General features: G+C 49.5%; 1 protein-coding gene across 1 annotated transcript in view; it reads right to left on the bottom strand.

Moving 5' to 3' along the window:
- Positions 1 to 1,599: 1,599 nt before the first annotated feature.
- LOC144155280 (lens fiber major intrinsic protein-like) overlaps positions 1,600 to 19,449 on the bottom strand; it is a 59,326-nt gene continuing 41,476 nt past the window's right edge. Inside the window, exon 3 of the mRNA XM_077686612.1 lies at positions 1,600 to 6,129. Within this exon, the coding sequence (XP_077542738.1) occupies positions 5,917 to 6,129 (213 nt within the window). The 3' untranslated portion in view covers positions 1,600 to 5,916. The remainder of the gene's footprint in view (positions 6,130 to 19,449) is intronic.

The following is a 19,449-nucleotide window of genomic DNA, read 5'->3' as shown; positions in this document are numbered from 1 at the left end:
TGTTAGGTGATGTATTTACACAAACTTATATATCTTATGTTAAATGCAGCCGCGGGAGATACTTTTTCACGGTATTCCGCATTGTATTTTTTCCTTTGTTCATTATTATTTTTCTCTTTTAAGTAAAGTAGTAAGGCGCCTTCGTACGCTCAACCATTCGCAATAAACGAGGCGTCCCGGTGTAGCTGTAGATCTTTTTATGTAGCCTATCGCTTTAAATATAACGCAAAAACGATAAATGCGAGCTGACACACTAACAATGCCGGAAAGGTGTCCGCGAGAACGGAACACTACTTTGATAACAGCTGACCTCACCACATGGTGTGATGAAGTCGGCAGCACGTTGAGCGGGGAAACCAGGCAATTGTGGACAAGGAAGCTCATATTGTATGAGCATGAACTCCAGGGGCTAACGTTCTCTCTTTAGCAGAGGCAGCACATTAGCGGATAGCAGCCATTAACTTGTCTCCCGGTTTTGCTACCGTCGAGAGAACTAAGGACTCTAGAAGGGACCTCTTTGCGACCGCCACCCTGCACTGAATGCATGTGCCGAGACACATCATTTATCGCTTAGCGGGGCAAAAGAATGGGGCTGGGAATCCGAAAGCTACGCCCCGCAACATATATGTACATGTCTGTCAAAAAAAAATTAGCCTCCTGCCGCAAACTGTAGGGCATCTCTCCCCACCATACTGACTGCCTCGGGAGCGGAATCCTGTCTACACTAATGACGTTTTACGAGTATAGGATGGAATAAAAGGCTTCATAGTGGCACTACAGCAGCGACGCGTGGCGCTTCTTGAAGGCTGCTTCCCTTAGCCAAAGGGCTGAGGCTAACTGTATCAGGAAGGGGGTGGAGCCATAACTGAGCTTTGCTGAATTTTTTACAGTTGCTCAGTTCACACAGGGTGCTCTGACTTTAGCGGCAAATGTGGATAAACAAATAAATCCTGCGTAGCGCATCGATCCTTTAGCAGCAAACCTACATATATATATATATATATATATATATATATATATAGAAGGATAGAAGGTCCCCTTCACCCCGAGTAGTCCGAGTGGCGCTGGCTACCACCCCCAAGCGCAGGAAACAAAAACACCTGAACATAAATACCCCAGAAAGTGGAAGCTAAAGTAGCCCCGCCGGTAGCGTAGTGGTCATCGCACCAGACCGGTATTCTGGAGGTCGTGGGTTAGGATCCCACCTGGCGGACATTTTTTCTCCACTTTCTTATTTTCCAAATTCTTTATCTTGACCTACTACATCCTCCCCTTTGCTTTCCGAGGTCTTCTTGACTGCCAATTCTTATTTCTGTCTTATTTCAACGAGCCCCTCATTTCCTATTCTGATTCGCTATATATATATATATATATATATATATATATATATATATATATATATATATATATATATATATATATATATATATATATATATATATATATATATATATATATATATATATATATATATATATATATATATATATATATATATATGCGTGCGTGTGTGTGTTCTACACAATAGAAATTATGTGTGGATTAATTTTTTCCCCGTCGTCTCTGGGATTGTCCATTGTCCATAATCCACAACCGCAACAACCATCTAGGAGTGTCTACCCCGATTCGACACAGCCTCCCCCGAAAATGATCTCGCCAACCCGGGACGTGAATTCTCGGGGCCCTGTGGACGTTCGCCGACCGCGCCGGACTTTTATAAATGACTCTGCTTTATGGTTCGTGTGCGAACGCGTGTGTACAGGCACCTTCCTCCGCACGAATCTCCAGCCAACTCGATCTGGAGGCCCTATTAGACTTCTCCCATTCTGATTATTTCTTCTTTTATGCGCCTTGGAGCAAGCTTTAGCCCAACCACACTTATCGTGCGTCATTAAGAAGCGGGGTAGAAAAATAATTGTTTGCAGGCGCTGGAACGAATTTGCTCATGGTGGTTGATAGTCGTGCAGTATACTTTCCTATTTGGCAGCAAACGTGTCACCCCACGTGACTAGAACCATTAAACATTATTAGGCCCAACATTCTTCACCAATGTCCTGTAAAGCGCATATAATTTAGAAACGAGATTTATATCATTTGTAGTTTTTGAACACTCAGTTAAGGTACGAATTTACATGCTGCGAGAAAGATGCAAGAACAACAAGTCCAACGACAACAAAAACAAGTCCAACACTAACAACACCAATATTTTTAATGAGTAAAAATGGCCGAAATTCTGGTTTTCCCATTCGGTTTATTTGAAATAAATAAATTTTTTTAAATGGAAAAAAGCAGTGTTCAAAGAAACCTCAACGACAGTTTGAATACCAAATACGAAAAAAGAAAGAAGAAAAAAAAACCCTGGCTGCTCTTTCCGGTGATAGTCACGCGTCTTTTAGATGCGATAACATACGCGTAAAATGGTATGACGAACGCTGGCTCTACAGACGGCCCATTTTCGGTGGCTTCGCACGGACTGAACTACCTAGCAGATATCATAGACCTAGCAAATATACAGTACTTGCATAGCGGGGTCGCCTTTGGTAAGTGTATGTCGGCGGACAGTGGAGAAATACATGATCCAGTGCAGATTCCTTCATAGCCTCACCTTTGATATTGATATATATTATAGAGACTGAAGGTAAAACCGGTGTAACTGTGAGAATTGGCGGGCACTTATCCCTCTTCATTTAGGCATTGCACCAAACCACACTTTTTTTCCCATTGCTCAACCGCATTTATCACTCGCTGTTGAGGAAGGCCGTAATGCATATACATGACATGGACTGCGAAACATGTCACTGTATACTGGAACACATGCGTTGTAGTTTTGCCATGTTTTTTTAATCTCTTCTCCACCTTTGCCTCTTACAGCATAAACACAACCTCGTTTTTCTATATTATGGAGTCGTTAGTCAGCGCTTAGCTTCGTCACTCCTGTTTTTGATGTATAGTTAGTTCTTGTCCTACATGGTGCAAAATCAATACCTGTGTAAAATAACTGACCGGGATTCAGGGATTCAGGTTTTAGCGTGGCGGCAGGGAAATTCACGCTGTGAAGAAAATCCTCCCGTGAGCAGCAAGGCTAACGCTTTATTTTATTGTTGTTGCACCCTTCTTTTTTCCTTAGCAGGCAGAGCATAACATGCTCTCTCTGCTGTGCGAGGGGCTTACCCTGGGTGCATTGATGTCTAGTGCGTGTGCGAACTGCTCTCACACAAAGAAAACAACCATTTTTGGTTCCATTGTGATGACAGCACCCTTACTCCGTTCCTTCCACTCCCTGAATAAAACTGGCTAACGCGCACGATTTAGGCTGCGCTCTTAAGCTTTGCAAGAACTGAATACGTTTGTTGCTGCTCACAGTTAGCGGGGCCACGAAGACAGAGCCCAATTTCGTTCAGTTTAAAAGAACTGCCTTTAGTAATTCACTCGGGAAAGCAAATGCGGCCTCCCTACGTGATTCGGGACTTCGTATGGCCTGAATCCCTGCTTTGTGCTTCACAGGGACTCTGGCATCACTCCTAGCCGCTTGTGTGCTTATTGTCTCCCCCTGTGGCTTCCCCCCCTCTTCCAACAATAAACTCATTCATTCTAGCAGACGAGAAGAGCGCTTTGTATGCAGTGTTCGTATCCCGTATGACTATTACGTTGGTTTTCAGTTCTTATGACCAGACTTAACATGAATTTTTAACGCCTTGGATGAAGAAACAAACAAGAGCGTTGAATGTAGGGATGAGAAAAAAAGTTCAATTAGCTCTTGGTTTTTTTGCACGCACGTCCGGCTGAAAATGAAAACAAAAGGAGGGAAAACTGGTGGTATATATAGCCGCAGGTTGGTGCCCAAAATAGGGAAATACGAACATGCTATCTGAGTGATTGTGATTTGTTGTTTTCGATCGTCCAGGTTGTTGAGAGGAAGAGGGAGTGAGATAGGAACCTTGCACGGCACTTTGCGGCGGGCACGTGAGTAACGCCACGTTGAGTGGCTGGAACACATGCGTGGCTTCAGCGGCGTGCTATACTTAAGCCCTGAGAGGGGAGCAGCCCCTAGGTGAGCACGTGAGTGTGAAGCTCGACGCTCCTACGGTGGTGCGAGAGGTTTCTGTGCTATTGGGTTCAAGGCAGGCGTAAACATACTCTGTACATTAAAGGTACCCGGCAGGGCAGGCTTCTTGGGAAACACCCCGTGCTCTCGAGGGTTGCCACGTAGATCCACGTGCCAACGCCGTTGATTTGAGACGTCTGATATGCGGCGTTAGGAAAGAAGATCCATACAGCTGAGAACTGGCTCAAGCGAAACAATGCAAGCAGATGCTTTCTTTTAGGTGCGGAGCACCTTAGGACCGCACAATGTCCGTCCGCGTCCGTGCGCATAGCATTTACAATCGCAAAAAATCACACAGGCCCCGGCAGGATTCGAGCCTGTGCCTGCCAGACCAGACAGAGTTAGTGTCCCATTGGGTCCCATAAGTTACCCATTGGGCTACGACCACGAATTAGTACCCGAGAGTCAAACGGCTTGCTCCCTCGCCTGTAACGGTGCGGAGTACCTTAGGACATCCCAATGTCAGTCCGCGTCCATCCATGCGCAAACCACTATCAAGCGGAAATTAAGCGAAATTTGATTTGAGCCGTGAGTTGCAGTTTCATTTAGGGAATAATCTAGGTGCAACTCACGGCTCAAATCAAATGACGGTAGGGGCGCAAATCGGATGTCACTAGGGACGCAACTTGGCTAACATATCTAGTCCCCGTACTCCGCACCCTCGCCATCATCCACGGAGTGTAGATGCTGCCATTTTTTTTCTTTTTTTCCCTGTACAAAGCCTTCTAAACTGGCGGCAGCATTCGCACCAGTTGAAGCTGTCAGACGTCACTAATTTGAAGTAAGGGGTTTATATAATGTTTTGTGATAGACACCAGAGTATGACAAAATGTCAGGCGCGCCAGGTCAAACCTTAATTGGCCGAATCAATGAAAAGGTGTCAGTCTAACGCTCCCTCGAACGAGATACAAGAACGCGGCTCCACTTCGTGCTGTGAGCTCATGGGAACGCACTGCGAACACAGTTTCCCGGCAACAATGCACTCGAAATACAGCGCTCGATTATTCTCCCATACGCCATTTTAACTCTTCCGAAAATACTCTCTCAACACTGTGTCGGCATTTTTATGCCGCAGCCTCAGGGCCGTCGGGACGGAGTGCCAAATACGGCGTCTAACTTTATCAAGTAGGCGCCGTCTTGATTCTCTCGCTGAGAGTGCTGGCAACAGGGTAGTTCTTGAAATCAGCCACGTCTAAGTTGATTACGTGGCAATGAACGCTGCCTGTCCTGTTCATGGCAAATCACTATAGCCTATGTTTTTAGAAACGACGACTAGCTGTGAACATGCGCTGCTCAGTCAAAGCCTCCCTTAACATCAATCAATCACTTATCGCATAAAAAAAGCGAACTCTGATGTGTGTATACACGGAGGCCTTAAGCCAGCACTTTCGGCATGATAACTAATAACGGACGCCTTTATATTAGCAATTGCTCAAGCCGCGTAACAGTACCACACGGAACGTCTGTCTCAGATGTCCATGAGCACCTTGCGTCCTCTGGCTTGCTCTTCCTGACCAGGAGAGCACCGTCCGCAAGAAATTGCGGGCACCTTTACAGAAACGTGAAAGGAAACCTGGGCGCTTTGTACGCGGGCGCGCCACACTGTTAGCGTGAAGGCGCACCGGGGACGTGACGTCCCCCATGTGAACAGCACCGTTCTCCATGGAATACGGCGCCATTCGTTGCAACAAGCGCCTTCCCGGATGGCCCGCCCGGCTCAACTCGGACCATTTTCAAGGAGGCCCAAGCGCAGGCGCCTGCCGCTGGCCCAGCCAGTGCGGGACGGAGCACCGTTGGTTCTTTCAGTCGTCTCAGACACGGCAGTCGTTGTTCGAGCTAAGCGTGAGCTCTGTGTCGTTGCTGAGCCCGCTGAGGTCGCGCTTGACGTGGTTGGTCCGGGCGGGCTGGCTGGCCGGTGGCGATGGCCTGAGCGCTGGCTCCCGGCCTCCGAGCCTCGATCCGCGAGTGTACTCGTGCGTGAAGCCCGCCATAAGACCGCCCAGCATTGGCCCCGCCCAGTAGACCTGCGGGTGGAAAAGTGGCCAAGGATTGTAGCATTGCGCGCAACTTGCTACACTTGTGCACGAAAAGTATTTGCGTTCGTTGTGATGCGTTTGTTATCCTTTCATACCTTGGTCCTTCAGAAAGCTCAACGCATAGCCTGATGCTTTGCTGCTTTGCCGTTAAAGGAGCCATGAAGACAAAATACAAGTTGGGTTTATTAGAAAGACTTCTTAGTCCCGATAACAATGGTAGCAATATCATCGCAATATTCGAACAAATAACGGAGATATTAAAGAAAACGTTTGAAGCAGTCGCGACCCCCTAGCCAATTTCCCGCAACTTTTCTATGACGTCACGGAACCTTGTTTGTGCGATTGGCGGCCGCCTAAGAGACCTGTCGCGACGACACATGACTGGACGTCTGTAATGGGGCCTCTAGTTCCATTTTACCGCATCACTTGAATGCTAACGTGCAGTTAACACACTGAAAATTATGTTTTATTGTTGGCCCGTATGACGTCATTCTTGCTCATAACACGTCACTGTGGCGCAAAATTTGAAAGTTTTTAAATACTTCTTGCTTTTTTTCGTTAAAAAAAACATCTTTTGTGGCTCTAATGGAGCTGAGTGAGATACTGAATCCTCGTTCTTTCAAATTAAACGAAGTTGTATTTTCTCTTCATGGCTCCTTTAAAGAGAGGAAGGGATGGATACGCGCAGTTTAAGGCGCACTGCTAAATCCCGAACAAGGTTTTGTTTTCGGACAGAGCAATGAGATGCATGTCGCTGTGTCACAGAGACGGCCAGCAAGAAACCATTCGTCTCAAGCTCAACCATTTGTCAAGTGGCTTCAATGAGCATATATAAAGCTGTATCTGCACGGCGCATATTATTCGCACGTGCAAACATTGTAGACTGCCATTTCTGAAAAGGGTTTCTTTGGTTTACATCCACTGCCTGTGACCCGCCAGCCAGCCAGCCAGGAGTCCCCGGTCGCAAAGTGTTAACTCGAACAAACGCACCCTTGTGCACCCAGCGTCGTTTCCTTGTAATTTTATCTCTTTGCGTCACGGTCACCGCAGTACATGGCGGTGCAGTACTTTAGCGGTACAGTACTTGGTGCTGAGGAAACAGCGAAGTTGCTCGCTTGTACTAAATTCGAATCAGGTGATCATTTTTTGACAGAACTGAGAATATTATTTTAAAAAAGCCCACCTGATTTGCAAGAAGTTATAAGTCGGCCGTGACACAAGCGAATACGACGAAACAAATTTCAACGACCGGCTTCCCCAGCCTGCTTGATGGTCAGCACAAAATGAGCAGGAGAAGGGCGCAGTCAAATAACAGAGAGAAGGAAGGCAGAGTCCACACTTGGGGTGCGCGATTATCTACGTGAATGCGACAAACGTCGTGCAGCTGGTGGTGGGTATGTAGTGGGTGACGTTGCCCGTACTTGACCTCTGGAAGTAGCCGCCACTCCACATCAATGGCCAATCAAGCAGGGGTAACGAAGAACCGATACAACACGAGTGCTATTGCGCATGCTCAGTTAGCGCAATGGGGCACCTCGATGCGCGAAGATCTTTTTTGTCATTCATTTATTTGTTCTTTTCTGAATACAGACGAGTCTGCAGGAAGCCTGACAGAAGCCTTCCCTTCGAGCACACTTGACACGCAGGTACGCGTGTACACAATCAAAACGGGACATGAAATTGACTTTACAAAAGCAGAACATGTCAATAAAATTGAATGGAAATTGATTGGGGCGATTATTCCTTTTGACGACCAAAGGAGAGGTACTGCGATTCTTTTTTTTTTTTCAAATGCGAAAGATTGCCCTTCGGTATAACAGGAAGTTTTAAAGGTACAACATTGCGCCAGTTGCACGCAAAAATCCAAGAAGTGACTGGTTGTGCCCCTCCCCCCGTATCCAATGCTTAAGATTTTGGGGTCTCCCAGGATGGAGCCTCGTGCCTCGGAGGTGTTATTGCATTCGGGCGTTTCCAAGACCTGAGCAAGTCCACAACAGGTGTTCAACGTCAGTTTCTGACGCAGGAGCCACACAGAGGAGGAGGAATCAACTTTTACAGAGCCCAAGAAATCGGTGGTGCGCGCTGGCACCAGACGGGGTGGTTCCCTAGTTACGGGACCCATATGTTCCTAGCAGCTCCTGGCCCCTGTCTGTCAGTGCGAGCTGAGTCGGCAGGGCGGGGCTGGTCAACAAGGTCTCCCATCGCTCAAGGGGTTGGGGATTGGGGGTGTTGTGGGGAAGGGAAGGAGGGGGGCTCTTGAGTTCTGTACACTCTGTCAAGATGTGTGGCAGGGTGCCCCTCTCTCTTTTGCAAAACGGACAGAGCGTATCGTGTTCCGCAGGGTACATGAGGTTCATCAGTACGGGATGCGCAAGCGATCCCGACTGCGCTCGACGTAGGATCGTCTGTTGCTGCCTAGTCAGTTTGGGGTGCGGTTCCGGCAGTCTGCGCCTCTCCTCTCGGTACATCCGGGTAATGTCCCGAAAGCTGGTAACCGGGTGCGGTAGCTCTTCCGGCTAGTTCTCGGCCCGGATTGACATTTCTCGGGCATGGTAGTCGGCGATGGTGTTGCCTGCTACCCGCGAGTGAGCCGGGACCCACACGAGCTCTATGGCTCTTCCCGGTGGCTTGCACTTGGACAGAATGGCTCGGGCCGCGGAAGAGATTACCCCCCTGCGGAAGCTTCCGTACGCTGTCATTGAGTCGGTGACCACAGTGTCCACGCATGGCTGTGCGAGTGCCAGGGCCACGGCCACTTCCTCGGCAAGTGCGGGGTCTGTTGTCTTCAGGGACGCGCTGACGATCAGCCGGTCTCTGGACGTAACTACCGCCGCTGCACGGTCGCTGTGTTTTCGGAGCGAGGCGTCCGCGTAGAGGACCCTGGGGTTCTCTTCCAGCTTCCGGGCCATTGCTTTTGCCCGCGCGGTGCGCCTCTCGTCGTCCTTGCCTGGCGTCATGTTCCGGGGAAGGGGTTGTGATAACGGGCAGGCCAAGCTTGGGTAACTGCTGGGGATAATGCCACCCCAACACGAAGCCTCCGCAGCAAGACCTCCTCCCAGCGAGCGAGACCACTGGGGAGGTCAGTTCCACGCTGTGGAAGCAAAGCATGCGTGGCGCGGCGGAGGTTCTCCTTTTCCACCAACAGTTCTTCTGCGGTAGATACTGGAAGAAGTGGTAATGGCCGTGGCAGGTCTCTTTGGTGGCCGGCGCCATCTGCCGCTTTGTGGGCAGGAAGCATGTCCCGGCGAATCCACAACACAGGGACAGGGCATGGGTAGGGGTCCATAATTGCGTAAATGCATGAAGGCAGGCTTGTACACCGCGCAACGTGACGTAAATCCCGAATCGCTGCCACTGAGTCTGTGAAATTTTCCAAGTTGTCAACACTAGTCAATGTCGATGCAATCGCCTGCAGACCATCCCGAACGGCATAAAGTTCTACTAGCAGGCTAGGTAGAGCCGGAGGGTCTCGTACACGCAGCTTTGGTTCAAGGCAGGGTAAGACGGGCACGTCAAGGCCGTGGTGACGATGCAGTCGTATGCCCCGGCGCCCACGAAAGCCTGAACAACCGGATGCATCGCAGGCGCCCTGTCAGGGACAACGAAGACGGTGTTCGGGGGCTGATCTAGGCCAGAGGTACAGACATGGGGCCTTGTCAGAGGCGTGTTGTCAGTCACCTGCTGGTACAGCCAGGGCGGCCTTGCGGAAGAAAAGGCTGGCATCGTGTCGGGCGGCTGGCCCATGTACGCGGCGAGAGTTTCCGCCTCTGTAACTAGTCCACGCTTCATCAGGTGGGTGGAACGCCGCTGATGAATTTTTTCATCGAGCGTGTTTAATTCGGCTTCTGCTTGCAGCTGCGGAATTGGCGTTAATCGGGGGAGGCCAGTGATTACACTTGTGAAATGACAGTCGTATTGACGAAACTTAATTCACTTCCCCAACCCTCCCCTTCCCCCTTCCCCTCCTGCTCCACTCCCTCCCATATTCGTCGCCCCACTGCCCTCCTGTCAACTTTCGCCGAGGCTTCACACTCAGGCGGCTGGGAGTATGACTAGAGAGCGATAATCGCAACACTGACTGAACGTTTATTACGGCACATGGCTCGCTGGCCGAAAAGTGAAGAAAAAACTGGACTGAAGACTGTACAGAAGACTCGTACATCTTGCAAAAGCCAGGAGTGAGTCCATCCCCTGCTGTTGGCACCGGGCGAACGCTCTACACTCTAAGCGAATCCCGCGGTTTAGCTTCACTACAACGTACTCGGCCGTCCGATTATTACAGCCGACAATGAAACTCCGGCGAATGACGATGTCGAGCGCACAATTTAAACTCAAAAGTTAGATCTGCGTTGTGGCATCATGCAATGCACAGATGACATGTACGTTACTGTGGAGAAGCTGAACCACAAGATCGCCTGAGGATGAACTCGTGAGTCCCAGACGTCGTACGTATAAATCAGCGCCCTGTCAAGGTACCGTCCCCTTTCCATTAACAGAGATGTAAAGAAACACACAGACGCACATAAGGCTGCCATGTTACTCATGTCTCTGCTCGTGGTACTACGTCAAGCCAGTATGATGCCAGTGTCTACGGCACGCACGCCGTAGACATAGCTGCTATTTTCCTGAACGCCAGCCAGTCATCTGGCGTGAGTGGCTCAGTTCGTACTGCTCCCACTTCCGTTTCCAACGCATAAGACGTGCTTTCGATACCCCCGAGTAACTCAGCTGAAATTTCTTGTTTTCTAGCTGTTTCGGTTTAGGCTCAGCATATGAGGTTAGAAAGGAACCGACATACCGCGAAGTGCGTGAAGGTCGCCAATAATGCATATCGCATTAATAATATCAGACGGTCATGGAAGGTGGGATCGCCTGCTACTTCGTGCTATTTCTTGCTATCTTCTGCTATTATCGTGAACTTTTGCTAACAACGGGGAAACGTTTGAGCGCCGGATAATTATGTCAACACATGATGGCTTGCCTGTTTGTGAAGTGTCTGCAAAAAACCAAAAACACGCCAATCCACCGTGTGAAGGTGGTTGGAAAGCGAAGCTGTAAGCGACACCCACAACGATTTCCGATGCGACGTCACTTGAATTCCGGCACGTGGCTCTACAAAGAGTGAAACCAGAGCCAAGTGAAATGCACTTAACCATACCCTTTATTACTTTAAAGAGATATTCTTTGCTAAGGTTAAATCAATGCAGGATTCATGAACGGTGGTTGGTTGCTTGAGTTTATTGGTGAATCACATGAGTGGAAACTCTTTTTATATAAAATTAAAAGCCTTTTTTTTTCTCTCTTTCTTTTCTCTCCTTTTTTTCTCTCTTATTCCCCTTTTTCCTTTTTTTTCTCTTTTGTGTTTTATATTTACCCTTGTGCGTGCTACATACATTGTAATGTCAACCTTCTCCCCTATCCTCCTATTCCTATGTATTCTTTTCTCCCTATCCTCCCCCCCCCCCCCCCTACACCAGCAGGCGTTCCGGTGTCCGCCCCCTAGGCGAGACAATTTACGCCTGTTGGTGGATTTTCCTTTTCCTAAGTACAATAAATACATACATACATACATTAAAGGAAGTTTATAACTCCTAGCGCTTGCGCAAGGCGCGCACACGGCCGCTACACGTGCCGTAGGCGGAGTACAAAGCGTCGCGAGAGGTCGCGTGACGCTATCACGTGGCATTCAGCGTAAACCCGCAGATGTGCTCGGTGAGTGCACCGTGCGTCGCCCCCGCCACCGCGTAGGTTCGTAGCTCAATCGGTAAGACAACGGGCGCTCGCTCCGTTTCTCTGTCTGTTCCAGGTTCGATTCGTGGCGGTGACAGTAACTGTTTAACCCGAAAGTGTTTTATTCCGGGATTCGCCGAGATTTCGCTACGTCATATCCATCACGGAAGTGACGCCAGTACAACGTAGCACGCGGCATGTAAATGGTGCACCCCTGCAAACAGGGTCTTTTTGCGGGGAAGCAACCTTTAGCACTTGATTGATTGATGGATGGAAGACTAGAAGGCTTACGATGAAATACGGAAAGAACAGTGGAGAATTCAAAACAGCCAAGGTAACCAAAAAAGAGGCAAAGCATATTGAAACGAATAAATGAAGAGAAAAAATGGAAGCTAAAACGTCGTTAGAGATGTACAGGGCTGAGAAATTGAACATCAGAAAGGAAAATTTGTACGATAATTCCCAGGGCAGTGCTTTGCTTTTTGAGGGTAGAGCAGGTTGCTTGCGAACTAAGAGCTTTGTGGGGAAGTATTCACAAAATGATGGGGTATAAGTGGTGTGCGGAAAAGAAACAGAAACATATATGTGGCATTGTGTTAGAATGTGAAGATATTCATCCAAATCTACATGAGGGAAGTATTCGGCTTCCAGAAGCCCTAGGATTTAAGGGCAGCAGAGAGGAAGTTAACTTCAACGCTGTCGAGAGGACGAAAAGAAGATTAGAATGCTGGTGGACGAAAAGCAGAGAGAGGAGTATTGCCTAGGATAGTTACCACCTGTAACAGAAAAAAAGTATTTTGTGCCTAATAGGCTTTTTGTGCCTGCCCTAAGCAGCGCTAGTAATAAACCAAGTGTATAAAACACAGGTATATTAGTCCTTTTTGGTAAGATGACATGTCATCACCCTGCTACAAAGGGGAAACCAATAGCAATCTACATCAATCATCATCATGACTGATTGATTGATTGTAGGGTTTAACGCGCCGACGCAACGCAGGCGATGAGGCGCGCCGTAGGGGAGGGCTCCGGATTAATTTTGACCACCTGAGGATCTTTAACGTGCGCCGAAATCTCGTACACACGGGCGTTTTTGCTTTTCGCCTCATTCAGAAAAGCGGCCGCTGCAGCCGGGAATCTAATCCGCAGCCTCGTGCTCAGCAGAACAACGCCTTAGCCACTGAGCCACCGCGGCGGGTCAACCTTTAGTACTAAAGAGTACGTTATACTTCGGGTTGTTCGTTTTCGGGTTTTATATTTTAACACGAAAGTGTTTAATGCCGGGATACACCAAGATTTCCCTGACGTAATATCCGTCATGAAAATGGCGCGAGTACACCTTTGCCGAAGCGACCCGCCAGCAGGATGTCGCTCGCCAAGCCCACCCACAAGACCGCCGCCAACCCGCAAATCATGCTCAGCTGCAGATTTCACGGCAGATTTAGCTTTCGTGTTTTACCCATTCCTATGACGGAGGAATCAACCACAGTTTTTTTATTTGTACGCGGGAGTTTTCTGTTGATACCAACGGTCGCGACAGAACCCTTGATTTTGATTGATTGATTGTAGGGTTTAACGCGCCGACACAACGCAGGCGATGAGGCGCGCCTTAGTGGAGGGCTACGGATTAATTTTGGCCACCTGGGGATCTTTAACGTGCGCCGAAATCTCGCACACACGGGCGTTTTTGCTTTTCGCCTCCATCAGAAAAGCGGCCGCCGCGGCTGGGAATCGAACCCGCGACCTCGTGCTCAGCAGCGCAACGCCTTAGCCACTGAGCCACCGCGGCGGGTGCGACAGAACCCTTGGGGGTTGGCGTAAAAAGCTTCACTTTAATAAAAAGTTTCGCTTTAAAACTTGCTTGACATGCTACATGCTTGACAAAGTTTTAGACACGTTTGACACTAGTGAACTTTAATGCGCCGTATACAAACATCGTTGCAACGCGCAAGGAAGCAGTGCCTTAAACAGCATGAACGGCCTGTTCGAGCGGTGGCTATTGCACTGTTCCGTTGCTAATAGCCGCTGCCATGGCGCGAGGTGGGACGAATCGCGTCGTTTTCGAGCACTAACCCCTTTCGCTCCTAAATTATATCCGCGAACGTGTACGTTTTGGGGACGTGAGCATTGAAATTGAATTTTCCAAGTATGATAAGTGTCTTACAGCATCGCAAAGTTAACGCACCACGCACGAACTTCCGTGCGTTGGATCGGGACGCATAGTTGCAGAACTCACGATTATTATACAGCTACGTTATACTGCGCGCCTCAAAGCCCAGAAGCGGCCCGAGCCAACATGATATTTGGAAAAGTCCTTGGCCATATTGCTCGTGGTGAGGCGGTTTATATTTATTAAATGGATAAGAATGCGCCAGAAAGCCTTCAGTCAGTACCCCCCCCCCCCCCCCTTCCCGCTGCCCACCGCCCGCACCACAATAGCTGAAGTGCAACTTCGTCGCGTATAAAGCCCGTTCTACACGGTGCGAATTTGCCTGCGAATTCGCAGCTGTGACTCCGCAGCTGCGACTCCGCTAGTGCGGCAAAACGACCTATTTTCGTAGCTTCAGCAGCAACAAAAATAGGTCGTTTTGCCGCACGAGCGGCGCCGCAGCAGCGATCTCGCAGATAGCAACGACTTAGCCACTGAGCCACCCGCCGCGGTGGCTCAGTGGCTAAGGCGTTGCGCTGCTGAGCACGAGGTCGCGGGTTCAATTCCCGGCCGCGGCGGCCGCTTTTCTGATGGAGGCGAAAAGCAAAAACGCCCGTGTGTACGAGATTTCGGCGCACGATAAAGATCCCCAGGTGGTCAAAATTAATCCGGAGCCCTTCACTACGGCGCGCCTCATCGCCTGCGTTGCGTCGGCGCGTTAAACCCTACAATCAATCAATCAGATAAATTCGTACCACGTATAACAGGTTTAAGCTCCCTGTCTACAATTTTTGGCATCATTGCAATGTCTGAGAACTTTCGTTTTCCGCAAATTGTGTTGTTGCCGTACGCGTATTGACATATGAATGCGAAAACTTGGTATTTCATTTTTATTTTTCCTGAGAAAGTATAGTAGTAGTGTTGACAGCTGAAGGAGTTGGAACATGATCATCTTGAAACATTTAACGCAGAATTACACAAATACATCAGGAGAAAAAGACAACTCACCGTGCCTTCATTATTCTGTATTCGTTTAATTTTCCGCTATATCTTTCAAGAAGTAATAAAACACAGCAAGTAAAAAATCTGGATTTCGGCCACGGCGAAGCGAAGTATCGCTACGGGAGAGGATCGGTGCCACCAGATAACTGGCGAAAAAGTTGGCACCCGAGGAAGTCTGTTGAGAATAATTAAAAGAGGGGAGCTGATAGGGGTAGAGTAGAATATAGCTTCTGTACGTTCCTCCGTCAAGCGTAAAAAAAAAAAAAACTTCTACAGCACCGAGTATCAAGCTAATGCCACTAAATTTAGCAGCGAACTATCGTATAACACGTGGAGCTGTGGCCATCTTATAGATTAAAGAACGCTCCCGCAATTAATGCAATGAGTGCAATGATGCTCAACCATTGTTGCGTCTGGAAATAACAAGATTTCAGAATACATATTCAGTTTCGGGTATGAACATCAGCACCGTATTTGACGGTGTCAAGCGGGCCATGCCCTGAAGATCCCATGCACCGATAGTATCCAAGCAATGTTGGGAGCTTTGCGCAGGTGTTTGGTATATAGAATCGGTCTGGGAAGCACTGCGCATCGTTCTGCTGCTCGCGCGCGCCAGGAGCGGAGGAATGTGGAGTATGTCCTTGTCGGACAAGCTGCACACTTCACGCGCATCCCCGGTGTGGGACCCGGTGCAGGCCAGGCAGACGCTGAAGCTGGAAAAAATTCAGAACAGAGCTGCGCAGCATGTTTTAAGGTAGTACAAGCGGACAGCCAGCTGCACTGCCATGAACACGGAATGGGGTTGGGAATCGCTTTCTGCGCGCAGAAAAAAAACTGCAGTTGACTTTTTTGTTTGTGTGTATTTCACGGCAACACTGGAATTGTTAGTAACAATTATTTCTTGAATGAAACCAGGCGCAAACGTAACAGGACGCAGAAAGGAGTAGACAGGACAAGCGCTGGTCTAACAACTGAAAAATTTATTAGGCAGAAAAGAAATATATAGGCAGAAGATACCACACCCCCAAACACCAAAAAACAAACAAAAAAACCGCAGAACACTGCGCAAACAATTATTTCGATATACCCAATTACATATTGTCACGATGGCAAATACGACGCAGTGGTATTGAAGGAAAACAAGTTTATTGGAGCGAACTTGTGCTCCCCTAACAACTCAAAGAATACACAGGCGGCGAAGCAGCAGTCAGCAAAGTGACGTTTACGCAAGCGAGCGTCGGTGATCGAATTCCCCGGCGTCTGCTCTGCAGGCTTTTTATCTTTCGGCGCGCGTGGTTCTCGAACCGTCGATTCGCATCGAGAACATAGTAGATCCAAGAAGATTATTCTGGTCTGTTCACGTTAGATCGGAATGCTCTCCCTATCAGAATAGATAACACATGCGGCACAGAAAGAAAGAATGGAACACGCGCCTCCCTTGGCACAGAGATAACACAGGCGACCGGCGCAGCCGGGCGGTAAAAGCAAAACACAAATAAACACAATGCATGGTTCGTGGCATTACCCCCCCTCTAAGAGTGCATCGACCCGATGCTAACATAAGCGACAGTCCAAACAAATAAAAAATAAAAGTTCGTCATCGTCCGTACAAAGGTTTTAAGCGAACCACGTGGACGACTTCGGGCCGCGTGTGTCGTCGTGATGTGCCGGAGTCACCATCGGGGATCACTTCGTAGGTAAGTTGGGCAACACGTCGTAGAATCTTGTAGGGCCCGAAATACCGTCGCAGAAGTTTCTCACTCAGTCCGCGTCGTCGGATGGGAGTCCAAACCCACACACGATCCCCTGGGTGGTACTCGGCGGCTCGGCGTCGGGGGTTGTAGCGGCAGGCATCCACCAGCTGCTGGTCCGTTATGCGAGCTCGAGCGAGCTGGCGGGCCTCCTCCGCACGCTGAAGGCATCCCTGGACGTCAGCGTTCAGGTCGTCGTCTTCTATGTGCGGCAGCATGGCGTCAAGCATTGTAGTCGGCCGTCTTCTGTAGACGAGCTCGAACGGTGTCATCTGCGCGGTTTCTTGGATAGCCGTGTTGTACGCAAACGTGACATAAGGGAACACTTCGTCCCAGGTCTTATGTTCAACGTCGACGTACATGGACAGCATATCCGCAATCGTCTTGTTCAAACGTTCCGCTAGTCCGTTCGTTTGGGGGTGGTATGCCGTCGTTCTTCGGTGATCCGTGTTGCTGTAGCGTAAGATTCCTTGCATGAGCTCCGCAGTAAAGGCCGTTCCGCGGTCCGTGATGAGGACTTCAGGGGCTCCATGTCGCAGCACAACTTGTCTTATGAAAAACTTGGCGACTTCTTGTGCAGTCCCCCTCAGAAGAGCGGCGGTCTCCGCGTAGCGCGTCATGTAGTCTGTTGCTACGACAATCCACTTGTTCTCGGATCGTGACGTAGGGAACGGGCCCAGAAGGTCCATTCCAATCTGTTGGAAGGGCCTTGATGGGACTGCGATCGGCTGCAGAAGTCCGGCGGGTCTCGTCGGTGGCATCTTTCGTCGCTGCATGGCAGTCACGGCAGCTCCGGACGTAGTGGGTGACGTCAGAGGTAAGGCGGGGACAGTAGTACCTCGCCTTGATTTTTCCAATAGTGCGGGCTGTGCCGAGATGTCCGGAAGACGGGTCGTCGTGGCACGCTTCCAAAATTTCGTCACGAAGGTCCGCGGGGATGACAAGAAGGTAATTCCTTCTCGTTCCGGGGCTTAAATTTTTCTTCACGAGGACGGAATTTTTGAGGCTGAATGCTGTTAAGGTTCGTTCGAAGGCCCGAGGCACGGAGACATTCCGTCCTTCCAGGTAGTCGATCATGACGCGTAACTCGGGGTCGGCACGCTGTTGGGCGGCTAGATCGCTCTCCGTCACGACTCCGAAGAACGCGCTGTCGGCATCGGAGTCTTGAGGTGGTGGAGCGACGGGGGCACGGGACAGACAGTCGGCGTCGGAGTGTTTCCTGCCTGATTTATGGACAATTCGTCTAATTCCTGCAGGCGCAAGCTCCATCGCATAAGGCGGCCAGAGGGGTCCTTCAAATTGGCGAGCCAACACAGCGCATGGTGGTCTGTCACAACCTTGAACGGTCTACCATACACGTATGGGCGAAATTTTGAAATGGCCCATATGATAGCCAGGCACTCTTTCTCTGAGGCAGAGTAGTTTTTCTCCTCCTTCGACAGACCACGACGGGCATAGGCGACTACCTTTTCGCAACCGCTTTGCTTTTGGACGAGGACGGCACCCAAACCTATATCACTGGCGTCCGTGTGCATTTCTGTTTCAGCGCTTTCGTCGAAATGAGCGAGCACGGGCGGGCTTTGCAGGCGTTTTTGCAGCTCGCAGAATGCCTTTTCTTGGTCGTTTTCCCAGCTAAAAGTTGTGCCATCTTTCGTCAACCGTGTGAGTGGTCCTGCAATGCGTGCGAAGTTTGCGACGAAGCGCCGGTAGTACGCGCACAGTCCGAGAAATCTTCGCATGCCCTTCTTGTCCTTCGGCCTTGGGAAGTGCGCAATGGCTGAAGTTTTCGCCGAGTCAGGTAGGACTCCCGCGGCGTTGACGACGTGGCCCAAGAACTTCAGCTCCTCGTACGTGAAACGACACTATTCAGGCTTTAGCGTTAACCCCGACGTACGAATGGCCTCGAGTACAGACTCCAACCTTGCAAGGTATTCGTCGAAAGTCCGGGCGAATACCACAACGTCGTCGAGGTATACCAGGCAAGTGTGCCACTTCAGGCCAGCTAGCACAGTGTCCATGACTCTTTGAAACGTTGCTGGCGCCGTGCACAGCCCAAAAGGCATCACATTGAACTCGTATAGGCCGTCCGGGGTTATAAATGCAGTATTCTCTCGGTCTCTCTCGTCCACTTCAATTTGCCAGTAGCCGGTCTTCAGATCCATCGATGAGAAGTACTTGGCATGGCAGAGGTGGTCGAGGGCGTCGTCGATTCGTGGCAGGGGGTACACGTCCTTTCTAGTGATTTTGTTCAGTCGCCGCTAGTCAACGCAGAACCTGAATGTCCCGTCTTTTTTCTTTACGAGTACGACTGGCGCAGCCCAGGGGCTTTTCGATGGCTGTATAATGTCGTCGTTGAGCATGTCGTCGACTTGAGTCCGGATGGCTTCCCGCTCATGTGAAGAGACGCGGTACGGTGACTGTCGGGTAGGTCGGGCTCCATCTTCGGTTATAATTCGGTGTTTCGCTAGGGGTGTCTGACGTAATTTTGAACTCGACGAAAAACACTCGCTGTAGCGACGCAGCAAATTAAAAAAATTGGCCGCGCATCTGCTCCTTTTGTTGCAAATGCCGTCAAAAGACGATAGTCTTTATCCGCTTTTGCGAAGTAAATGCCTCCCTTCGTTTTCCCGCTCACCTCTCATGTTGTTCCTCTTGCGTCGCGCTCCTCCCAATGTAAAG

This window comes from Haemaphysalis longicornis, unplaced genomic scaffold, assembly GCF_048455015.1.
Source record: "Haemaphysalis longicornis isolate Haplotype H1 unplaced genomic scaffold, Haemaphysalis longicornis Haplotype H1 scaffold_1, whole genome shotgun sequence".
Lineage (NCBI taxonomy): Eukaryota > Metazoa > Arthropoda > Arachnida > Ixodida > Ixodidae > Haemaphysalis > Haemaphysalis longicornis.
The sequence above is the reverse complement of the archived record's forward strand: the minus strand, read 5'-3'. Positions and strand labels throughout refer to the sequence as shown.